Source organism: Chrysochloris asiatica, unplaced genomic scaffold (assembly GCF_000296735.1).
Source record: "Chrysochloris asiatica unplaced genomic scaffold, ChrAsi1.0 scaffold00040, whole genome shotgun sequence".
Taxonomy (NCBI): domain Eukaryota; kingdom Metazoa; phylum Chordata; class Mammalia; order Afrosoricida; family Chrysochloridae; genus Chrysochloris; species Chrysochloris asiatica.
In genome coordinates, this window is record NW_006408558.1 from 11,177,742 (window position 1) to 11,198,521 (window position 20,780).

At 44.5% G+C, this 20,780-nt stretch overlaps 1 protein-coding gene across 1 annotated transcript in view; it reads right to left on the reverse strand.

Moving 5' to 3' along the window:
• The window catches only part of GMPR (guanosine monophosphate reductase), a 72,357-nt gene extending 55,204 nt beyond the window's left edge, over positions 1-17,153 (reverse strand). Inside the window, exons 1-2 of the mRNA XM_006860801.1 lie at positions 17,067-17,153; positions 1,148-1,267 (exon numbers count right to left, since the gene is read on the reverse strand). Of these exons, the coding sequence (XP_006860863.1) occupies positions 1,148-1,267; positions 17,067-17,153 (207 nt within the window). The remainder of the gene's footprint in view (positions 1-1,147; positions 1,268-17,066) is intronic.
• Between the last annotated feature and the right edge of the window lie 3,627 nt (positions 17,154-20,780).

A 20,780-nucleotide genomic window follows, 5' to 3' on the forward strand; every position in this document is an offset into this window, starting at 1 on the left:
TAGCTCAGCCACCCCTATAGTCACCAGAATGGAGGTGCACAGACAGCAAGGAACCAATGAACAGATACCAAAAGAAAAGAATGTCCAACCACATCTCGGCGGTTCTGTCAGGTGTCCGTGGCTGTTCTGATCCTTCCCCCACTTGGTGTGACCCAAGATGGCGGCTTCTGGAACAGTTGAGCGTCTTGAATTAGAAAGCAATGGATTTCTTGCTTCTACCACAAATTCTCCCAGATGTAAGCCTTTCAATCTTCTAAATATTCCTTTATATGTGGTTCAGAGTTTCTGGGACCATTCCTGAGCCTGCTTGGTCCTGTATTCTGTGTTATTGCTGACCAAGCTCCTTACTGCGCTTTCACCTGATCCGTCATCTTGTTTGTTCTCCCAAGACTATAAATTTTTACGGGAGCAGAAAGCCTCACCTTTCTCCCATAGAACAGCTGGAAGTTTTGAACTGCTGACTGAGACTAGCAGCCTGATTCTTAACCACTATGCTACCAGAGAAGACTGGTGTTCAATTCCTGGCCAGTGTGTCTCATGCACAGTCAATACCCCTGTCAGCAAAGGGGTGTGTGTTGCTACTATGCTGAACTAGTTTCAATGGAGCTTCCAGATGAAAACAAAATTGGAAAAAAGGCCAGCAGATCTATTTCCAAAAGTCAGCCAAAGAAATCCCCATGGATCAAAGTGGTCTGATCATGGCATGGTCAAGGACCGGGCATGGGATCACCATGACTTGAGGTCAGCAGCTAACAGCTATGTAAGAAATGCCACAGCACAGACTGCATACAATGCCAGGTTTCTACAATAAGGCACTCATGAGGTTACCTACCTTTGGCCTTACCTCAGGTTTCTAAAGCTATTACACGCATGCTCAAGGAAGAAATGGGTACAGATCCAGACCATCTCACTGACTGCAAACTCTAGACACCACCCAATTTCTGACTTGCAAAAAAAGGGAGGAAAGTAGAGTCTCCAGCAATGACCAGACCTAGAGCTAAATATTCCAACCATATGCAACAACCCAAATTGTCTCACCGTCTTCCCTGTGTCTGAACAAGCCCAGGTAGGCTCCTGACAACCTGACCATAATGTGAGCTGCAGAGAGGGGGAAAAGCAAACAAACAAGCAAAACCAACCATCTCACCTGTGACATCACCACTGCCATCTCAAACGTCCCCACAGTGTCCATGTTGGCCACAATGATGGGGATCCCTGAGTAGGTCTGCCTCGAGTTTCGAAATGTGAAGGTTCGCTCAAGATCAACCTATTGGGAGAAAGGCATGAGAAAGTTAAGTGTTCTGATCTTGTACAATACATGTCAAGCACGAACTTCCAGAGTTTGGAGCAAGAACACAAAGGAATTGTGTGGCCCTTGCTCCCTGGATTATCTGTGTCCCAAAGACAGGTGAGTCCTAAAGAAATCAGGATTGTATTTCAGCTGAAACGGGCTTCTTACCATGGTCAAGGATCATGTCTAGCTTGCTAGTACTGCTGGAACACAAGTAACCACAGGTGGTTGACTCTAGAGAACAGAAATTTATTTTCTCAACAGTTCTGGAGGTTACAAGTTCAAATGAGGATCTTGGCTGTGTTGACTCCTTCCTTGTCAAGTAGCTCCAGCCATTGGCTCCTTGATTTGGAGACATGCTCACAGGGCACCTGTCTACCTATTCCCACCCACTACGTGTGTCTCTGTGTCTCTTGTGTCTCTTCTGCTCTTTATAGAACTCAGAAACCATTAGATTATCAGATTTAGGGTCCACCCTCCACTAGTATGGCATCTAGAGCGTAACAAAACAAAAGCCTGACTTCCAAACAGGATCACATCAGAGGCATGATGGTGGTAGTGTTTATGTGCTGTGGAGCTGGTTCCAACTTATAGCGACCCTGAATAGGGTTTCCGAGACTGTAAATCTTTATGGGAACAGAAGTATAAGGGCCAGGAATTCAACATATATCTCAGGGAGACAATTCAATCCATTCCAGGTCAATACAATGTTCTTGATATTCATCCATTAAAGCCAAGTCTCTGGGTTGGAGACTTCCTCTCCTTCTTTAATAGCCTCTGCTACTCCCGGCTTTCTGCCCTAGCCTGGTTCTTCCAGCCCTAATAATCAATATCCCTGTTATATTTCCCAGGCACTGGAGGGAACATTTCCTTGTGGGAAAATCTGCTCGATTCTTCCCATTTCACAAATCTAGCCAATCCTCACCTTCTACCTAGAAGCAGACACTCCAAATTCACCCTACAGTGAGCTCCATAGCATTCTTCTCTTAACCTTTCAACATCCTCAGCAGTTGTATAATCATGAGCATCATTCAAGTTGCTAGAGGGTTGTGCACTGCAATGCTATGTTCACACATATAAACACTTGTTCCTTCGACTTGCAACAGCTGGAGGGAGGGCCCTTTCATTCTACTTTATCTCCAAGTTCAGAGCGTTTATGACTAACTCAGCTAACAGGAATCCAGGATATTAACTCAGCCAGGATGGGGCCTCAGCAAAAGCTGTAAGCTAGGGTCAGGTACTGCTAACCAGGGTAAACTGTTGTATACTGTCAAGAGGAATCCAACTCACACTGGCTCTGTAGGACAGAGTAGAAATACCCCATAGGGTTTCTAAGGCTGTAAATCTTTACAGAAGCAGACAGCCTCATAGTTCTCCCTCTCCTAGGCTGTTTTTGTGGTTCGGTGCCATCGAATCAGTTCTGACTCACAGTGATCCAGTATAGGGTTCCCGAAGCTGTAAATCTTTACAGGAGTAGAAAGCCTCATCTTTCTGAGGAGTAGCTGGTGGGAGTAAACTGCTAATTTTGTGGTTAGCAGTCTAGTGTTTATCCTAAGATGTTGTTATTGTTGTTGCTACGTGATGTCAAGTCAGTTCCGACTCCTAGGGACTTTGTATAGGGTTTCTGAGGAGTGGTTGGTGAGTCTGAACCACTGACCTTTCAGTTCAAATCAACACTATAGTCCAGCACAGTAACCTTCAGTGCCACACCAGGATACCATTCCAAAATTAGTTCTTCAACCCAGACAGGTCTCTCATACTGCAGGTTGTTCCCAAGGTTGTTTTTTTTGGCTAGGTTTGACAATGGGGCAAGATCAGTGGTTTGAACCCACCAGCAGCTCCTCAGGAGAAAGATGAGGCTTTCTGCTCCTGTGAAGATTTACAGTCTTAAAAACCTCTGTGGTGCTGCTATGAGTTGGAATTGACTCAAGGGTAATGGATGTTCCTTGTAGGTAGGATGACCAGTTTGCAAGCAGCTGCTAACCTTAAATTTAGTGGTTCAAATCCAATTACCGGTACCAGGAAAAAAAAGTTTGACAAAAAAAAAAAGGTTTGCTTCTTTAAAGATTTACTGTAGTTGCTGTTGTTAAGTGCTGTTGAGTTGGTTCTGACTCATAGCGACCCTGTATAGGGTTTCTGAGGAGCGGCTGGTAGGTTTGAACCTCCAGCTTTGTAGTTCAAACCAACCTTGAGGCGCAGTACATTATCCTGCAGCGCCACACCTGTTGTTAGGTGTTGTCAAGTTGAATTTGACTCATGGTGGATTCATGTGACAGAGTTAAACTTCCCTATAGGGTTGTCTAGGCTGTAATCTTTATGGGAAGGAGTCTTAGTGGTGTTGTAGGATAACCACTGAACTGCTAACCTCAAGGTCGGTGGTTCAAACCCACTAGCTGCTCTAGGGGAGAAAGATGAGGTTTTCTGCTTCCATAAATACTTACAGCCTCAGAAACCCTAGACAGGGTCACTATGAGTCACAATTGACTCAATGGCAGTGGGGTTTTGGTTTTAATCTTTATGGAAGAAGACTGCTAGGTCTTCCTTCAGAAGAGCCACTGCGTGGGTTCGCACTGTCAGCACTTTGGTTAGCAGCCAAGCACTTAGCTCTGTGTCGCTATGGCTCCTCCCATAAAGATTACAGCCAAGAAAACTGTATGAAACATTTCTATTCTGGAGTCAGCCTTGACTCAATGCCAATGGATTTGGTTTTTCTTTTCTTTTTTTGATACCTGTAAAAGGTACAAACAGTTAAGTGCTCAGCTGCTAAACAAAACACTAGATGTTCAAGTCTACACAGATGCACCTTGGAAGAAAGGCCTGGCAATCTACTTCTGAAAAATCAGTCACTGAAAACCCCTGGAACACAGTTCTACTTGATACACATGGGCCACCAGGAGTTGAACTCCACTGGATGGCATGTGTAAATACATTACCCGGTTTGGAAATAGGGGATTTCTTTGGTTATGTTAAATGAGATCATTCTAGAGGAGGTGTGATCCTAAGCCTTCTCACTTCTGAGTTAAAACAAGCCACATAGACATAGAGACACAGCCATTGGTTGATAAGAAAGGCAGATGACTGAGGGTGTTATCTACACGGTTTTCTGTAGTGCTGTTGAGCCACTTCAACTCATAGCAACCCAGAACAGGGTTTCTGAGGAACGGCTGGTGGGTTTGAAATATACAAGGTTTACTTGGTTTGGTAGGTTAAGTGCCATAGAGTCGCTTCCGACTCATAGCGACCCTGCATATGGTTTCTGAGGCTGTAAAATTTATTTTATTTTTTAATTGAAGCATATAGGATGCTTTATTTTGAATTATGTGATAGTTTACATGGGAGAACGTTAGCTTCACATTGATCCCATCGTATATCATTTCCTTGCCATGGTTACAATCTCCTCCATGCATCATCCACCAACCATAGGGTAGACCCCACAAACCTGCCCCACTGGCCATCCACACACAGCCCCTCTCCCTCTCCAGGTCCAAAGTCCCCAGTCACTCCCTCTCTCCGCGTCGTCGCCTCTGCCTACATCTCTGGCATCACTGCTTCTCTGGGTAGGGTTTCCTTCTCCGCTCTTCTCCCTTGATAGTCCCAGAGACCTCCACCCCTAGACTACAAAGTTAATCACTTCCCTCCCTTTGCCATAAATCATCTACCTTTACATTTCCAGCCCTTACAATCAGTCCTGGTAACAATTATTCACCATTGTATTGCAAGATACCTATTCCTTTCATCAGCCCCACCTAGATAGATTGGATACTACTCAGTGGCGATTCTACCATGCTCCATGACCTCTGGATCTAGGTTCCCTCTTGAAAGCTTGTCAGCCAGTCACTTCTTGCCTTTGTAGCCCCCTCCCCTCCATTCTGGGTAGCCAATGTCCAAGTTGTCCATCCCTGTCCTCTCCTTGTATGGAGGAGGTGGGAGTGATCCTCACTATGAAGATTTGTTCCCTCTTTTGAGCTACTGTTTCTATAGGTGTAGGTCAAGTTCATCAAATTGTGTCAGATTATTCTTTCTTCTTCTGGTTGAGCTCTGATCATCTAGCCATTGAAGCTAGGTCAGGTGGGTATTATCTGCAAGTGTGGGTGTTCTTATGCATATGCCCTCTCTTCTTATCAGCTGGATGCTTCACTCTCCACTCTAGTCCTCTGTGGCTACATCACTAACTCTGGGCCCAAGAGTCCCCAGGTCTTACCACACTGCTGGCCAGCCAGGTTTCCAGCAGGGTTCACAGGAGTCTATTGAAGCTCATAGCTTCATTGTTGCTTTTCCCTCACTTCCCCTTATCCGTGACAAATGTGGGTCTTAGTCTTCAAAGGAGGTTTGCCCTGAGGGGACCCGACCACTAGCCTTGATGTCTCCTGGGGGAGCCACTTGTTTGTTCTTGTAGTAATCAGTCGATCTGCCTGTATTGCTTTGTATTTTTCCTGTCAGTCTTTCAGGAAGTATTTTCTGTTCTTTTGGCTGCTCCAGGCTGGTCTGCTTGTCCTTTCAAATGGAAATTTCCCCTCAGAAGATTCTGGATGCTGTTCAGGAATCCTTCTATGGTCTTGTGTAATACAGAGACTCCGCAGGAAACCTCCTTCACTGGGCACGTTGTAGCCCCATTTTAGGTATTTCAATCAGTTATAGGTAGAAGAGGGACTTATAAACTTTCTATGGTGATGTTTCTGGCTATTCCTTTCTCTCCCCCTCCAGTGTCTATTTTATAGTGGTATGCCAGGGAAACCAAGATTCAAAAGACAACCAAGCATCTTAACATTGTTTCCCTCCTTTTCCCCATTCCAACCATATCTCAATCTCTGTATCCCAGAGCCCTGTTGTTCCAGGGTTGTGCATATAGTGGCTGTAAATTTTTACGGGGCCAGAAAGCCTCATCTTTTCTTCCATTAGCAGTTTTGAACTGCTGACCTTGAGGTTAGCAGCCTGACTCATAACCACTACTTTACCAGAGCTACTAAAACCTGAAAGGAAGAACCCCTTCCCTAGAACCACACCCTGAAGTTGGACTTACAGACTCCTGACCTGTGAGAAAATATGCCTCTGTTTAGTAAAGCCACAGATTATGGTATTTCTGTGATGGCAGAACCAGCAAACTAAGAGGCAGACGAGAGGAGATATAAGAAGCAACCCTTACTCCACCCCTTTGGCTTTGGGACATTTCCCCAATAACAGCTGTGTCTCTTCCAGGGCTTCAGGTCCCCTAACCAGAGAGCTCTGTGTGTTCCTAATTCCAGCTACCACCAAGTGCTACCAGTCTGTTATGGTTTTAACTGTATCCCCCCAAAACCCATGTTGCAAAAGCTGACCTCTCTATACCTGTGAATTGAAATCCTGGTGTGACACTTTACAATAACCTCGAGGTTAGCAGCACACTAGCTTCTCCTTCGAAACTTTATGGGTCGCTATGAGTCAGAACCGACTCAACGGCACTTAACAACCGTAGTGTACCTGTGGACTATATGAAAAAGAATCTGGCAGTAGGATTAGAGGAAATAACAACCCCCAATATACAGGTGATACAAACTTTCTTGCTGAGAGTGAAGAAGACTTGAAGCACTTACTGATGAAGATGTAAGTACAGCCTTCAGTATGGATTGCACCTCAGTGTAAAGAACAAAAAATCCTCACAACTGGACCAACAAGCAACATTATGGTAGAGAAAAGAATGAAGTTGTCAAGGACTTAATTTTACTTGGATCCACAATCAGCACTCACAGACGCAACAGTAGTCACACAACGTATTGCATTACGCAACAGTAATCACACGACATATTGCATTACGCAAATCTGCTGCGCAAGACCTCTTTAAAGTGTTCAAGAGCAAAAATATTCGTTTGAGGACTAAGGTGTGCCTGCCCCAAGCCATGGTATTTTCAATTGCCCCATATGCTTATGAAAGCTGAACAACTAGTAAGGAAGACCAAAGAAAAGTTGATGCTTTTGAATTATTGTGTTTGTTAAGAATATCAAATCAACATGGTCTGCCAGAAGGGAAACAAATCTTGAAAGAAATTCAGCTGGAATGGTCCTTACAAACAACTTTGTCTTACATGTTGTGGGTGTGTGTGAGGGAGGAGATGGACCCCATCTTCACATGTATAAATACTATGTTGTTGTCGAGTGCTGTTGAGTTGGTTCCTACACATAGAAACTCTATATAGGTTTTTCCAAGGCATTAAATCTTTATGGGAACAGAAAGCCTCATCTTTCTCTTGTGGAGTGGTTGGTGGGCTCAAACCACCAAACTTGTAGTTCAAAGTCCAGTGCTTATCCTATGGAGACACCGCACTCCCTAGAAATACTACAGAGACTCTTTATTAAGTCTTACATAGTAGTCAAAACAAGACAAGAGAAACAGAACAACCCAGCAAGGGGATTTATAGATGCCATAATGAGTTTCCAAAGTTCTGCCTCCACCTGGGCACAGAGGGTAAAGGAATCTCCTCTCACAACCATGACTGATAGCAAACACTGCGTCACATACACTTGCTTGGCCTACTCAGAAGTATGAAGGGAACTCTTGCAGATAGAAAAGTTTATAGACAGTATCTAAGGCTCTCCAGTTATTACAACATAACCAGACAACTATTAAGGCAGTCCTGAAGGGGTGTGCCCAGAAAAGTTCTTAAGAGGACCAGCTTGAGGAAAGCAACCCTAAACCCACTTTCAAATATACTCTGCTTCTAACTCAGGCAGTTGGGGCATCAGAGATGCATGAAGTAGTCAAGAAAAATTGGCATCTGAGTGCTTAAATCTAGGTACAAGACAGAAGTATGTTCTGCATGGCTAGAGTCGTTCTCAAGCAAAAAGTCTTCAGATTTTAAACTCTTTAGATATACTTCAGACATGTCATCAGGAGGGACCAGTTCCCTGGAGAAGGCCATCATTCTGGGTAAAAAGAGGAGCAGCAAAAACAACAAATATGGCAACATGATGGGCAGGCATCATGGCGGCAGCGAGGGCTGAAACACTGCAACCACTGTAAGGATGGGACAGGACTGGGCAGGGCTTCCTTCTGTTGTCCATAGGGTCACTCTGAGTAAGACCCAATTTGCAGCACCTAACAGCAGCAGTAGCCGTAAGGTGATAGTCCCATTTGGGAATGGATTTTCTTTGCTGTGTCGATGAGGCAGTATTGGTGGGGGTGTGTCTTAAAGCAACCGCTTTTAAGATTAAAAAAAACAGAGCGAGATCAAACAAGCAAGGAAACAAGCATGAGAAGATTTAAAAAACAATTGCCAGTGAGTCCATTACTACTCATAACAACCTTATAAGATAAAGAAAAACTGTCTCAGAGGCTTCCAAAGCTGTCATTTTAATAGCGGGACAGTGCCACCATCTTTCTCCCAGGAGGGGTTTCAACCACTGAACTTTTAGTTAGCAGCTGGGCACTCAACCGCTGCACCACCAGCTCCTTGCAGGGGAAGATACATGCTACATAATAGCCAAAGAAACCAAGAATAGAAATCAAAAGGATACAAAGGTCTTCCCTCAGAGCAGACAGACAGAGAAACGTTCTCTAGAACTGGTGCTCTGAATTTGGACTTTCACCCTTCTAACTGTGAAAAAATAAATATCTGACTGGTATAGACATCACTTGTGATCGTTCTATTATAGCAGCACTAGATAACTAAGACCCAGTACTTAGGCTCCAGTACCACGACATCCTCCCATTGGTGCATCATCTGAGAGTGGGAGTGGCTTCTATCTGTTGCCCATCTCTGGTTTGCCTCACTGCTCTCTGTTTTGCATATCAGCTATGTCAGGACCCTCAGCTTTAAATCTTGTTCTAAGCATCCAGAATTGTTCTTGCCTGATCTGAAGGATACTGATAAAACTGGGAAGGGGCACTTCCCCAAGGGTGAACAGGCAGGAGAGACACAGGTATGAATCTTAGGCTTCTGAAACAATGTGGATTTACATTATTCCTGGAGTCTCTAGGTGGTGTAAATAAATGGTTAATGTCTTCAGTTGTTAACTGAAAGGTTGGAGCTTCCAACCCACTCAAAGAGTTGTCTTGGAAGAAAGACCTGGTGATCTCCTTCCAAAGAAACCCAACACTGAAAACGCTAAGGAGTACAGTTCCACCCTGATACACATGGGGTCTTCATGCTTTGGAGCTGACTCCACAGCAACTGGTTATCCGCACATTCATCTCATGAGTATACCAACAATCATTGTTTTCTCCCAGGGTTTACCTAGATCCTTCCTGTTTTCTCCTTCATCTCAGATAACTTCCACTTCACAGTGAGCATCATGTCAAAAAAACACCATGGGACATCTCAGACGTCTAAGCCTTTTCATTTCTCTTGCTTCTCCACACAGGGTTCCATATCCTGACTGGCCATAAACAAGGAGCCCTGGTGGCACAGTGGAAAAGCGCTTGGCTGCTAACCCAGAGGTCAACAGTTCAAACTCATCGGCTGCTCTACAGAAGAAAGATATGGCAGTGCTTTCTGGTAATGATTTATAGCCTATCGGGCAGTTCTACTTTGCCTAATAAGGTTACTATGCGTCCAAATTGACTCTGTGTCAATGAGTGTGGTTTGGTTGGTTTTGGGCTTAGAACAGCAATCAATGAGGGAAACGAGGGTCTGGGATTGCATGAACATAATGAGGCTGTTGATCCTTTCTGCACTTTCTTCATTATAATTGTTGGTTCTACTTCAGTGAAGCAAGTTCTGTCTAGATTCTGAAAGATATATACTAAAGAGGTTTACAAGCTGAGCCTTCTGTGTTGCTAATGGCCCTCTAACATTCAGACTTCACACAAGCCTCTAATAATCAGCATCTATTCATTCAAATGACTCTTGTGTACCTCCAAGATGCTTAAGGGCAGCTGCTATGCTCTGTATCTAGCTGAGCTTCTCTCACCTCTCCAAACCCCATCCGTGATACACAAAAAGCAGAATTCTTTCATGGAAAAGTCAGCCTTGACAGTGCCCCTGTCCCCTTGTTTGTACAATCTTCTCTGATAGAGAAGATTTTCACAATTCTTACTTCGATGAATGAGAAATAAAATAGTCTTCCCAGTTTTACCCACCTACACACACACAAATGCACACATAATCAGCCCCTAAAATAGACCAGCTGTTCATTGAGAGAAAAAAAAATAATTTTTTTTTCAGTGCTCCAGCCTCCCAGGAATGAAACTTGGCATTAAATCTGCCCCAGCTGGTCAGTGCACCAAATATAGCACCTCCAAATTCTCATTCTGATAAGCTTGATGTCAAAGGAAACACAAGTCATTCAACTACCGCCCTCCACAAAATCACATGTTTCTCCTGCTCTCTACACAGACCTCTTTAAAAGCCAGTTCTACCACACATTTTGGAGTCCTGTTGTGGCTCGGAATGGATAAAGCACTGGACTGAAAGGTTGGTTTGAATCACAAGGTCGGTGCTTCGTACTCATCAGCCATTCATCAGAAACCGTTATGAGTTGGAACCGACTGGAAAGCACTTAACAACAACAACAACAGCACATTTTAGCCCTCGTGGTGCTATGGGTTAGTCATTGGGCTACTAATCTCAATGTTGGCAGTTCAGACCCACCAGCCACTCTGTGGGAGAAAGATGAGGCTCTCTGCTCCTGTCAAGATTCACAGACTTGGAAACCCTTTGTAGGGTCGCTATGAGTAGAAATGGACTCAATGGCAATAGTATGACTATAGCATATTTTGTTGTGTTGTTAAGTGTTGTTGAGTCAGTTCTGACCCCACAGCAACCCTGCATAGGGTTTCCAGGGAGTGGCTGGTGAGCTTGAACCACCAACCTTGAGGTTCAAAGCGACTTTGAAGTCTAGCACATTAACCCACAGCACCACACTAGGACTCCCATGGCACATTTGGGGAGCCCAAAATATAAATGGAGGTGGCCATACCACATTTCTAAATATTAAAATGCTGTGAGTCAAACTAACAGACTTCTAAAGAAAGTGTTTTCTCCTCCTACCCTGGCAACCACACCTGTATTAATAACCTGCAGGTCTAGCTTTAAATATTGAATTTTTGGACTCCTTCCTCGGGGTTCTGAACCAGGACATAGTGGCAGTCCTGACCTCCAGCACCCAGATCCTTATGTGCACATGCATGGACATCTCAGTATGCAAGTCAAGCTCTGTCCATACACACTCCCATGCCCATAAGCACCTGTCCTTTGATCACTCCTTGAGGCTCGATGCAAACCAATGGGTGGCATGGTTAGTCCTTGGCAGAGAAGACAAAGGAAAGCGGTCTTGGAATCATCAAGGATCCTGACCCAAACATGGTCCAGAAAAAAATACCACAGTCTTGCAGACCCTAACCAGGGCAGGGGCTGTGGTCAGATGACAGGGCCCCTTTGCCTGGGTCTTAGGAGTCTTGTGGGCTAATGCACTGGACTATAATGTCACTTTGAACCACAAGATCGGTGGTTCAGACTCACCAGCCGCTCTTCAGAAACCCTATACAGGGTCACTATGGGTCAGAACCCACTCAACAGCACTTAACAACAAGGATGGTATAACATCCCTGAGTGGTGCAAATAGCTAACAAGCTTGACCGCTCATTAAAGACACCTCAGAAGAAAGGCATGGCAATCTATTTCCAAAAAATCACAGTCATTGAAAACCCTAAAGAGTTCTGCTCCAACACACATGGGGTTGTCATTGAGTTGTACTGATTAAACCATTATTTTATTATACAGATTGCTCATTGTCTCACTGGAAGACTATAAGGCTGAATGTAGGAGACCATGCTTTTCATCATGGTAGTCTTAGTTGTTTTTGTTCAGTCATGTCAAGTTGGTTTTGACTCACAGTGACCCTGTATAGCGTTTTCTAGAAGTGGCTGGTGGATTTGAACCACTGACCTTGCAGTTCAAACCGACCTTGCAATCTAGTGCTTATCCTACAGCGTCACACAGGACTCTTTAAAGTCTTGTTGTTGTTGTTATTGTTGTTAAGTGCCATTGAGTCCGTTCCAACCACAGTGACCCTGTTAGGGTTTCTGAGGAGCCGCTGGTGAGCTTGAACTGCCAACCTTGCGGTTCAAATGGATTTTGCAGTCCAGCGCAGTAACCCGCAGCACCACACCACATGACCCTTTGTAGTCTTCTTGCTGTGTGCCTTAGAGTCGGTTTCTGAAGAGCAGCTGGTGAGTTAGAACCACAGACCTTGCAGTTCACACCGACCTATGGTGCCATACCAGGACTTCTTTGTAGTCTTTGGTCATTGTGATGTGCCGTAGAGTTGGTTCTGACTCATAGCGACCCATACAGGGTTTCCAAAGCTGTAAATGTTTATGAAAGTAGAAAGTTTCGAACTGATGACCTTAAGGTTCGCAGTCTGATTCATAACCACTACACTACCAGAGTGTAGTGGTTGTTGTTGTTGTTAGGTGCCATCAAGTCAGCACCAACTCATAGTGACCCTATGCACAACAGAACGAAACACTACCCAATCCTGGGCCAACCTCACAATTGTTGCCACGCTTGAGCCCACTGATGCTGCTACTTTGCCAATCCATCTTGCTGGGGATCTTCCTCTTTTTCTCTGACCCTCCACCTTACCAAACATGATATCCTTCTCCAGCAACTATGGCTCAAAAATTGCTGAAAAAGTTAATGTATGCAGTCCCATATGTGGGACTCTACTTTTTAGGGAAAGCTCCCAGCAGGCAGGAAGGGCAGGGATTTCTCCAGCCTTGGGGCCTAGCTAAGTACCAGAGGCTTATGGAAAAATGCATTGGAAAACACTCAGACAGATGGAGAGTTGAGTGATGACTTCCATGAGGCACCAGGGCCACGACCAACTGGACCACCTCTACCTGTACTACTCTTTGCTTCTAAGAGTTGACCTCAAATTTTATTTGGGACTTGTGGAATCACCCCTACAGGAGTCCCCAAACTTCTAAGCTTTCAGAGTTCTATCTTCTGCTCACTGCCTGACCACGCATTGCTCCAGCAAAGCTGGACGAGAACAAAACTTGTCAACAGTCATTGGTCTCCTCCCAACCAGACTCAGCTTCCTCACAGGATGCGCTTCCCTCTGTCCCCTCAAGCCCACTCTCTGGTTAGGCCCATGCTGGTCATTTACTATGGTTTCAGATTTGCATCCAAATGCCTCTCCTGGATGGGATGTTGTTGTTGTTGTTGTTGTTAAGTGTCATTCAGTTGGTTCTAATCCATAGCAACACCGTATAGGGTTTCTGAGGAGTGGCTGTTGGTTATGAACTGCCAACCTTGTTATTTGGAGTCCTGGTGTGGCCCCTGTGGAATAAAGCATTGGATTGTAAGGTCAGTTTGAACCACAAGGATGGCAGTTTAAACTCTCCAGCCACTCCTTGGAAATGCTATATAGGGTAGTTATGTGTCGGAACCTATTTGATGGTACTTAAAAGCAACAAGACCGAGAACACTCAGCCTTATAATCTTCCAGTGAGACAATGAACTAAACAACCTTGCAATTAACAGTCCAGTGTTTATGCTACAGCATCATACCAGGACTCCATGCTGTTATTGTTAAGTGCTGTTGAGTTGTTCCAACCATAGCAACTCTGTATAGGGTTTCTGAGGAGCAGCTGTAGCGTTTGAAATGAGGACCTTGCAGTTCAAACAGCCTTTGATGTCTAGTACTTATCCCACAGCGCCACACCAGGATGTTAGCTAAGTCTATTCGGACTGACAGTGACTGCACATGACAGAACTGAACTGCCTCATAGGGTTTTCTTGACTGTAATCTTTACGGAAGCAGAACTTTCTCCCATGGAGCCACTGGGAGGGTCTGAACCACTAATTTTCAAAGAAGCATTTCCTGCCAGAGTACATACGCATTTGACTTCTAACTGTAGAATGAAAACGTATTATCTGCTTACAAGAAATCAGTAAGCACATCTGTTGTTGTGGTTAAGTGCCTTCAAGTCAGTTCCGACTCATAGCGACCTTGTATAGGGTTTCTGAGAAGCAGCAGGAGAGCTTGCACCGCCGACCTTGCAGTTCAGTGCATTAACCCACAGCGCCATACCAGGAATCTAAACACACCTAGAGGTGATTTAAAAGGCCCAACTAGATTCCTGACACCACAGAGGGAGGCTGGATGAGATTACTAGGTATTGGCCAGGGAGCTAAACAGGAATTACAAGGAAAGGCAGCAGCAGTTAATTCAGGTTTCCAGGAACGCAGTTGGCAAACTCCCACCTGAGAGGAAATCTGAAAACATTTATCAAGGGCACTGAGCCCTCATGGCAATTGCCAGGCAATCAAACCAAATTATGAAACCAAAGACTACATGAAGTAAGAAGGAGCAATTCATTCTCTTACCTACATTTTAAATCTATGCTAATTGCATGTAAACCTTCTCAAGAGAAACCCCTGGGTGGTTATAAATGGTTAACAAACTCAGCTGCTAATAAAAAGGTTGGTGGCTCAAGGTCACCCAGAGGAACTTTGGAAGAAAGTTCTGGTGATCTACTTTGGAAAAATCAGGCTTTGAAAAATCCATGGAGCACAGTTCTACTCTGACATGCATGAAGTCTCCATGGTTTGGGAATCGATTCTTAGCAATTGATTTGTTTGGGGTTTTTTTGGGTATCTTCTCATGATATTGCCAGGTTCAGAAAATATATGTAAATAGATCCTTGTTTTCAACAAATTTTATTGAGAACAAGCTTCTCCCTACTAAATAAATGCTGAACCAATATTTAAAGAGTATCCATTTGAGGCATCACATTATGACTTTTTCCAGAGTCCCCATGTCTTGGTCTAGATGACACAAATGGTTCAGTGTTGGGTTGTTAACTGAAAAGTAAGTGGTTTGAACCCACCCTGAGGCACTGTGGAAAAAGTCTGCTGATGTACTTCTGAAAATTCTGCCAATGAATACCCTGTGGAGTACAGTTCTTCTCTGACACACATGGGATTTCCATGAGTCAGAGGTGACTGGACCGTAACTCTAACTTTAGCCTGGTTTTGGGTGCTGGCTACAGATTACTTTTCAGAAGGTCCAAACCTGCCATCCAAGGAGCCCTGGTGGTATGTTGTGGGTTCCAAGTTGGGCTGCTAACCACAGTTTGAATCTACCAGCCACTCGGCAGGAGAAAAATGAGGCTTTTTGCACCAGTAAAAATTTACACACTCAGAAACCCTATACAGGGTCACTGTGAGTGGGAAAGGACTCCAAGACACACAACTACCACAACCAACACTACCTTCCAAACTGTTCTCTTTTCTTGTAAATGTATTCTATGGCCCTTAGTCACCCCCAGAGTTCAATTTTCAGCCAAATAATAAATAGACTGGTCTATCCTAGAAAACACTATGCAGGGTTGGTATTGACTTGATGGCACTTAATACAACAACAACATGAACAAGTACACTAGGGAAGTACACACTCTTTAAAGTAGTTAATCATTAGAGATTTTAAAAGGCAGTATTTGTCAAAAAAAAAAAAAGGTCAGACCACAGGAAGGTGGAATGGAAATGGGGAAAAGGGGGGACAGGAAGTAGGATAAGTGACATTACTGTAAACCTTTTCCCAATTCACAACAAAAAGTTAAGGGGAAAAAGAGTATGCTAGTATTTAGCACCTGAAAGAGCATGTTGAAGGGCAGGCACAGGGCTGTCTAATCTGAGTGTTAGCTAACACTTGTCCTATTCTCTGGCTCCAGCCTGCTAAAGTGTGAGGTTTCCCTAACCCAAGCTCCCGGCTGGCAACACCAGGCAATGCAGTTAGGCCCGGGCACTGGAGCGGCAGTTCTTTGCTGAGAGGATTTATTTATGGGCTTGTTTGTGGAGCCTGTGGATGGAGCAGCTTGAGCGCTGGCTCAGCCTGATACTGTTTACTCCTGCGGCTTCAGACCGTGTCCAATTTCCTCACTTTCCTCTCCAGTTCTCGCGAAGCCAGGCAAACGATGGCCACCTACACAGGACTCCAGGAGACTTTGCTTTCGTGCTCCTAGTTTATCCTTCATGGTCTGACCTCTCTTCTCCCTAGTAGGGGCATACCTTCCCCCATCCAAGGCTATTTTCAGTCCAGTCTCCACCTGTTTGTTCTTCAAACTTTGGTCTCAAGGCAGAAAGAGCACAATGCCTGATATTTCCAATTCAGCTATCTGTCTCCCACGACTTCCACGACCCCCACTCCAGTGCAGTAGCCTGTCCTAGGATTGGGCTGGGACTGTGGGCTCTCTGATAACTAGTTTGCCACAAGGAACATGTCTCCGTGCCTCATTCCCGGCAAGGCCACCAAACTCGAGAAGTAACCCCTGAACTTTTGCCCTGGGAGGGTCTCTATATGTCAATATTTTAAAGAAAAGCCATTGCTGCACCACATACTATAAGCAGGAGCTCTGCATGTAGGCGTTGTTAGAATCACAAAGATATTCAATTGTTTTTCTCGCCCTTCCTACTCCTATTCCACGGTTCCCTTTTTTTTTTTTTTTTTTTTTTTTATAAATACTCTTTCCGTTTCCAATCTTTTCTAAACCAATTGGCCAAGTTACTCGATCGATCGTTACTGTTTTTAATGCCCACCTGGCCGGACATGTTTAGAATTTTAGGCCCGAGCTGGGCTCTTTTATCACTGCCTTTAAAAAGAACTTGTGTCCTGCCAGGGAGCTAACTTGGGTGGGATGGAGGTGCAGTTCTCCAGCCTCGAAAATAGAAAAGCAGGGAAGATGACCACCAAAGTCGGACGCTGAAATCCCACCACTTACACGGCCTCCTCCCGGATAGCCCCGCTACTTCCTTCCAAGAAATCAGCCCCCAATGCGGCTTTAGAGTGACCCCACCTCGGATCGGCTCTTGAGACTGCTCCGCTTGGGTCGCAACAGAACATCCTTGAAGTCAAGCTTGAGGTCCGCATCTATGCGGGGCATGGTGCTGTGCGGCGCGGTGATTCAAAGCGCACCAGCGGGGCGCAGGCAGCTCCTTCCTGCGGTGGCAGTCGGGGCGGGGCGGAGTGGGGGATTGCTGCTGCCGCAGGCCGGCACTGGCGGGCGACTCGGCTCACACTGGCTCCCAAACTCTCCGGCCTGCATAGCTCTCGGCCCGCCCTCCGCGGCGCCCCGCCCCGCCCGGCCCCGGCTCCCTGCAGCGGGTCACGGAAGTGCCCAGGTCTGGGCTGGAGAGGGGGGCAGGGAGTGGGACAGCGACTGCATTAGGGATAGGCCAGTTGAGGCGAAGACTCAATTGCAAGTTCGATCGTGTGACATTTCGGTCTATTCTTCCCCCCTCCCCCGTGCAGTCTGGCTCGTTGCTGTGACCGAATGAGGGGCCCTAGGGGCAAGGATGCGCACAGCCACGGAAGAAGCCCCAAATAGGGAAAGGACTTCATCAGGAACTGTCTTATACTAGGGAAAAGGCCACTCCTTGCAAGGACTTTGTTGCGCCTTACTTTTAATTCCAAACTCCGTGGACCCGCCAAGTGCTCGAGTCAGGCCAAAAATTAAGAAACCTATGAGACTGGACCTAAACCCATTGCCTTCGAGTGGATTCAGATTATAGGGACTCCGTGGGGGCAAAGTAGAACTTTCACTGAGGGGTTTCAAGGGAGTCCTGGTGTGGCTCTGTAGGATAAGTACAGGACTGCTAATCAAAAGGTCAACGGTTAAAGCCCACTAGCTGTTCCTTGAAATCGGGTCGCTGAGTTGGAACTGACCTGATGGTATTTAACAACAATAACATACTTGTGATATTTGAGATTTTCATTCCCCATTAGAGTAACAGTAACTTTGTAATATCAATTAAGAATGTATATGTGAAAAAAAAGTATATGTGAATAATTGACTTAATCATGAATATAAGGTGAAATTTATGAAATAGATGTAAGAGAATTTAATCAGCTTCTATTAAGATTACAGCCAAGAAAACCTTTGGAGCAGTTCTACTCTGTAACGTGCAGTCGCCATGAGTCAGAAATCAACTCAGTGGCAATGGGTTAAGTTTCATAAATTTATAAACGTGAGTAAATTACTTTGGAAATCTTTGCTCAGTGCTTTCCTATTTAAACCAATCATTCACCTGGAAATCTTGTTAAAAGGAAGATTCTACTTTACTTGGTTTAGAGTGGGGCCCTAGGTTTTGTATCTCTTTATTGTGTGTGTGTTGTTGTTGTTATGTGCCATCGAGTCAATTCTGACCCATAGCGACCCTGTATAGGGTTTCAAAGGAGCCTCTGGTGAGCTTGAACCATCGATCTTGCAGTTCAAACGACTTTGCAGTCTGGTGCATTTAACCCACAGCGCCACACCAGGACTCTCTGTGTGTGTGTGTGTGTGTGTGTGTGTTGGGGAGTGACTAAGGGCCATAGTCTTTTTCTAACCAATAAGCCTGCTTTTTTTTTTTATGATTTAGGGACATTTTTTTTAAATGTTCTGCATTCTTCGTTCACTCTCTCCAGGATCTTTTCATGTGATCCCTTGCACAGTAGATGGTAGTGATACCTGGGTACCATCTAGTTCTTTGGGTCTCAGAGACAAGGAGACGGATGTTCACTTGGTCTATTAGTCCCCTGGAATAACTGTTTTCATGTGTCTTTGATTTTCATCACTTTCTTTGCCTGTGGATGGGTAGAGATTAATAATTGTGCCGTAGGTAGACACTTGTTCATGAGTTTTGAAGCTCCCAGTCTCTACTCACCAAAGTAGGATATATGATGTTGTCTTTGTGGACTATGTTATGCCAGTTGACCCTGGTGTCCCTGAGACTATGGTCTTGAGTCTTGAGACTCAAGATGTTTGGTTAGGTCAAAGTTTTTATAACTCTGCTCCTTATTTGCTCCACCACCTTGATATTGCAAGCAAAGGTAAATTTGTTGTTGTTGTTGTTATGTGCCATGGAGTCGGTTCCGACTCATAGCGATCCTGTACAGGGTTTCTGAGGCTGTAAATCTTTACAGGAGCAGAAAGCCCCATCTTTCTTCCATGGAACAACTGGTAGTTTCGAACTGCTGACCGTGAGATTAGCAGTCTGATTCATAACCACTATGCTACCAGAGCTCCTAGGGCCTCATGCAGGTTGAACAGGTGTGAGAGGAAGAGGGGATATATATATCTATATAGGTTTGACAGGGGATCATTGTACAGGGGTATGCAAAGGTAAATACCCATGTACAAAGAGCCCCTGTCAAACCTATATAGATATGCCCCTCTTACTCTCACACCTGTTCAACCTGCATGAGGCCCTAAGTTTTACATTTCTAATAAGTGCTCAGATGAAGCCAAAGTTCAGCAAATAGGAAGGAGTTAGCAATTAACTTATTTACAAAGAAAATCTGGTTGTGTTTGTAAATGCTATTTTCAATATTTGAAAGTGTATAAATGGGACCAAATGTTACTGTTGTTGTTGTTGTTAAGTGCCATCGAGTCGGTTCCAACCTGTATAGGGTTTCTGAGGAGCAGCTGGTGAGCTTGAACCACTGACCTTGCAGTTCAAATGGCTTTACAGTCTGGCGCATTAACCCACAGTGCCACACCAGGACTCCAAATGTTATTGGAAGCCCTTTATTTTATTAAAAATCAAATATTAAATTGCTAAGCCTAGAATAAGGTTTTAAAGTAGATTGTGTAACCTTAACAAAGAAAAAAAAATTTAATGGTTCTTTCAATGAATAGTAATTTAAACAATTTTAAAAGCAGAATGTCTGTTGGCCATTTCTATTGTTCAAAATTATCCCCAGGGCACTATTTATCAAAGCTCCTATTTAACAAACCTCTTCTGTGTGGCAGGTACTGTGCTGGATGGTTTACATGTATTTTCTTCAGTCATCCTTACAACAAGCCTATCAGATGATCGTAATTACCATCTCCTCTGGAAACTAATGGAGCCCTAAGGTGGCACAGCAGTTTAATGCACTGAATCGCAAGGTCGATTTGAACCTCAGGGTTGGCAGTTCAAACTCAACAGCCCCTCCTCAGAAATCCTATACAAGGTGCCTGTGAGTTGAAACCAGTTTAACCACACTTCACCACTGCCTGGAAACTGATGCTCAGATGACCTCCCAGGGTGGAGGCTGACACTACACACTAACAAGGAGTTGACGCTTCACCCCACTGCCTACAGTCTCCATATTATATTGTTACAGCCTGTTAGAAGTCTGCCTCCCTTCTACCAGCAGTGCCAGTCCTGAAACTACAAACTCTAGAATTCCCTTAGTTCAAGGGATCTGTAATATTAAATGAGGAGAAATTACATCACTTCTGATTAAAATTAAGAATTTTGTTCAATTATGAATGTGGGCAACCCTCTATAGTTGTATTACCATTATCTGGTACTTTGAAATCACCATTCATAGAAATCACCAATATTTTCACACCTGTTTACAATTGTGGCTTTGTAATAGGTTATTCAACTAACGGTTAGCAGTTTGAGCCCCTCCAGAAGCATCTCAGCCAAGATTACAGCCAAGAAAAATCTTGTGGAGCAGCTTAACACATGGGTTCCCCCTAAGTCAGAAGTGACTTTGTGGCAACAGTTTGATTTTTTCGCTTGCAAACTAAGGTGCG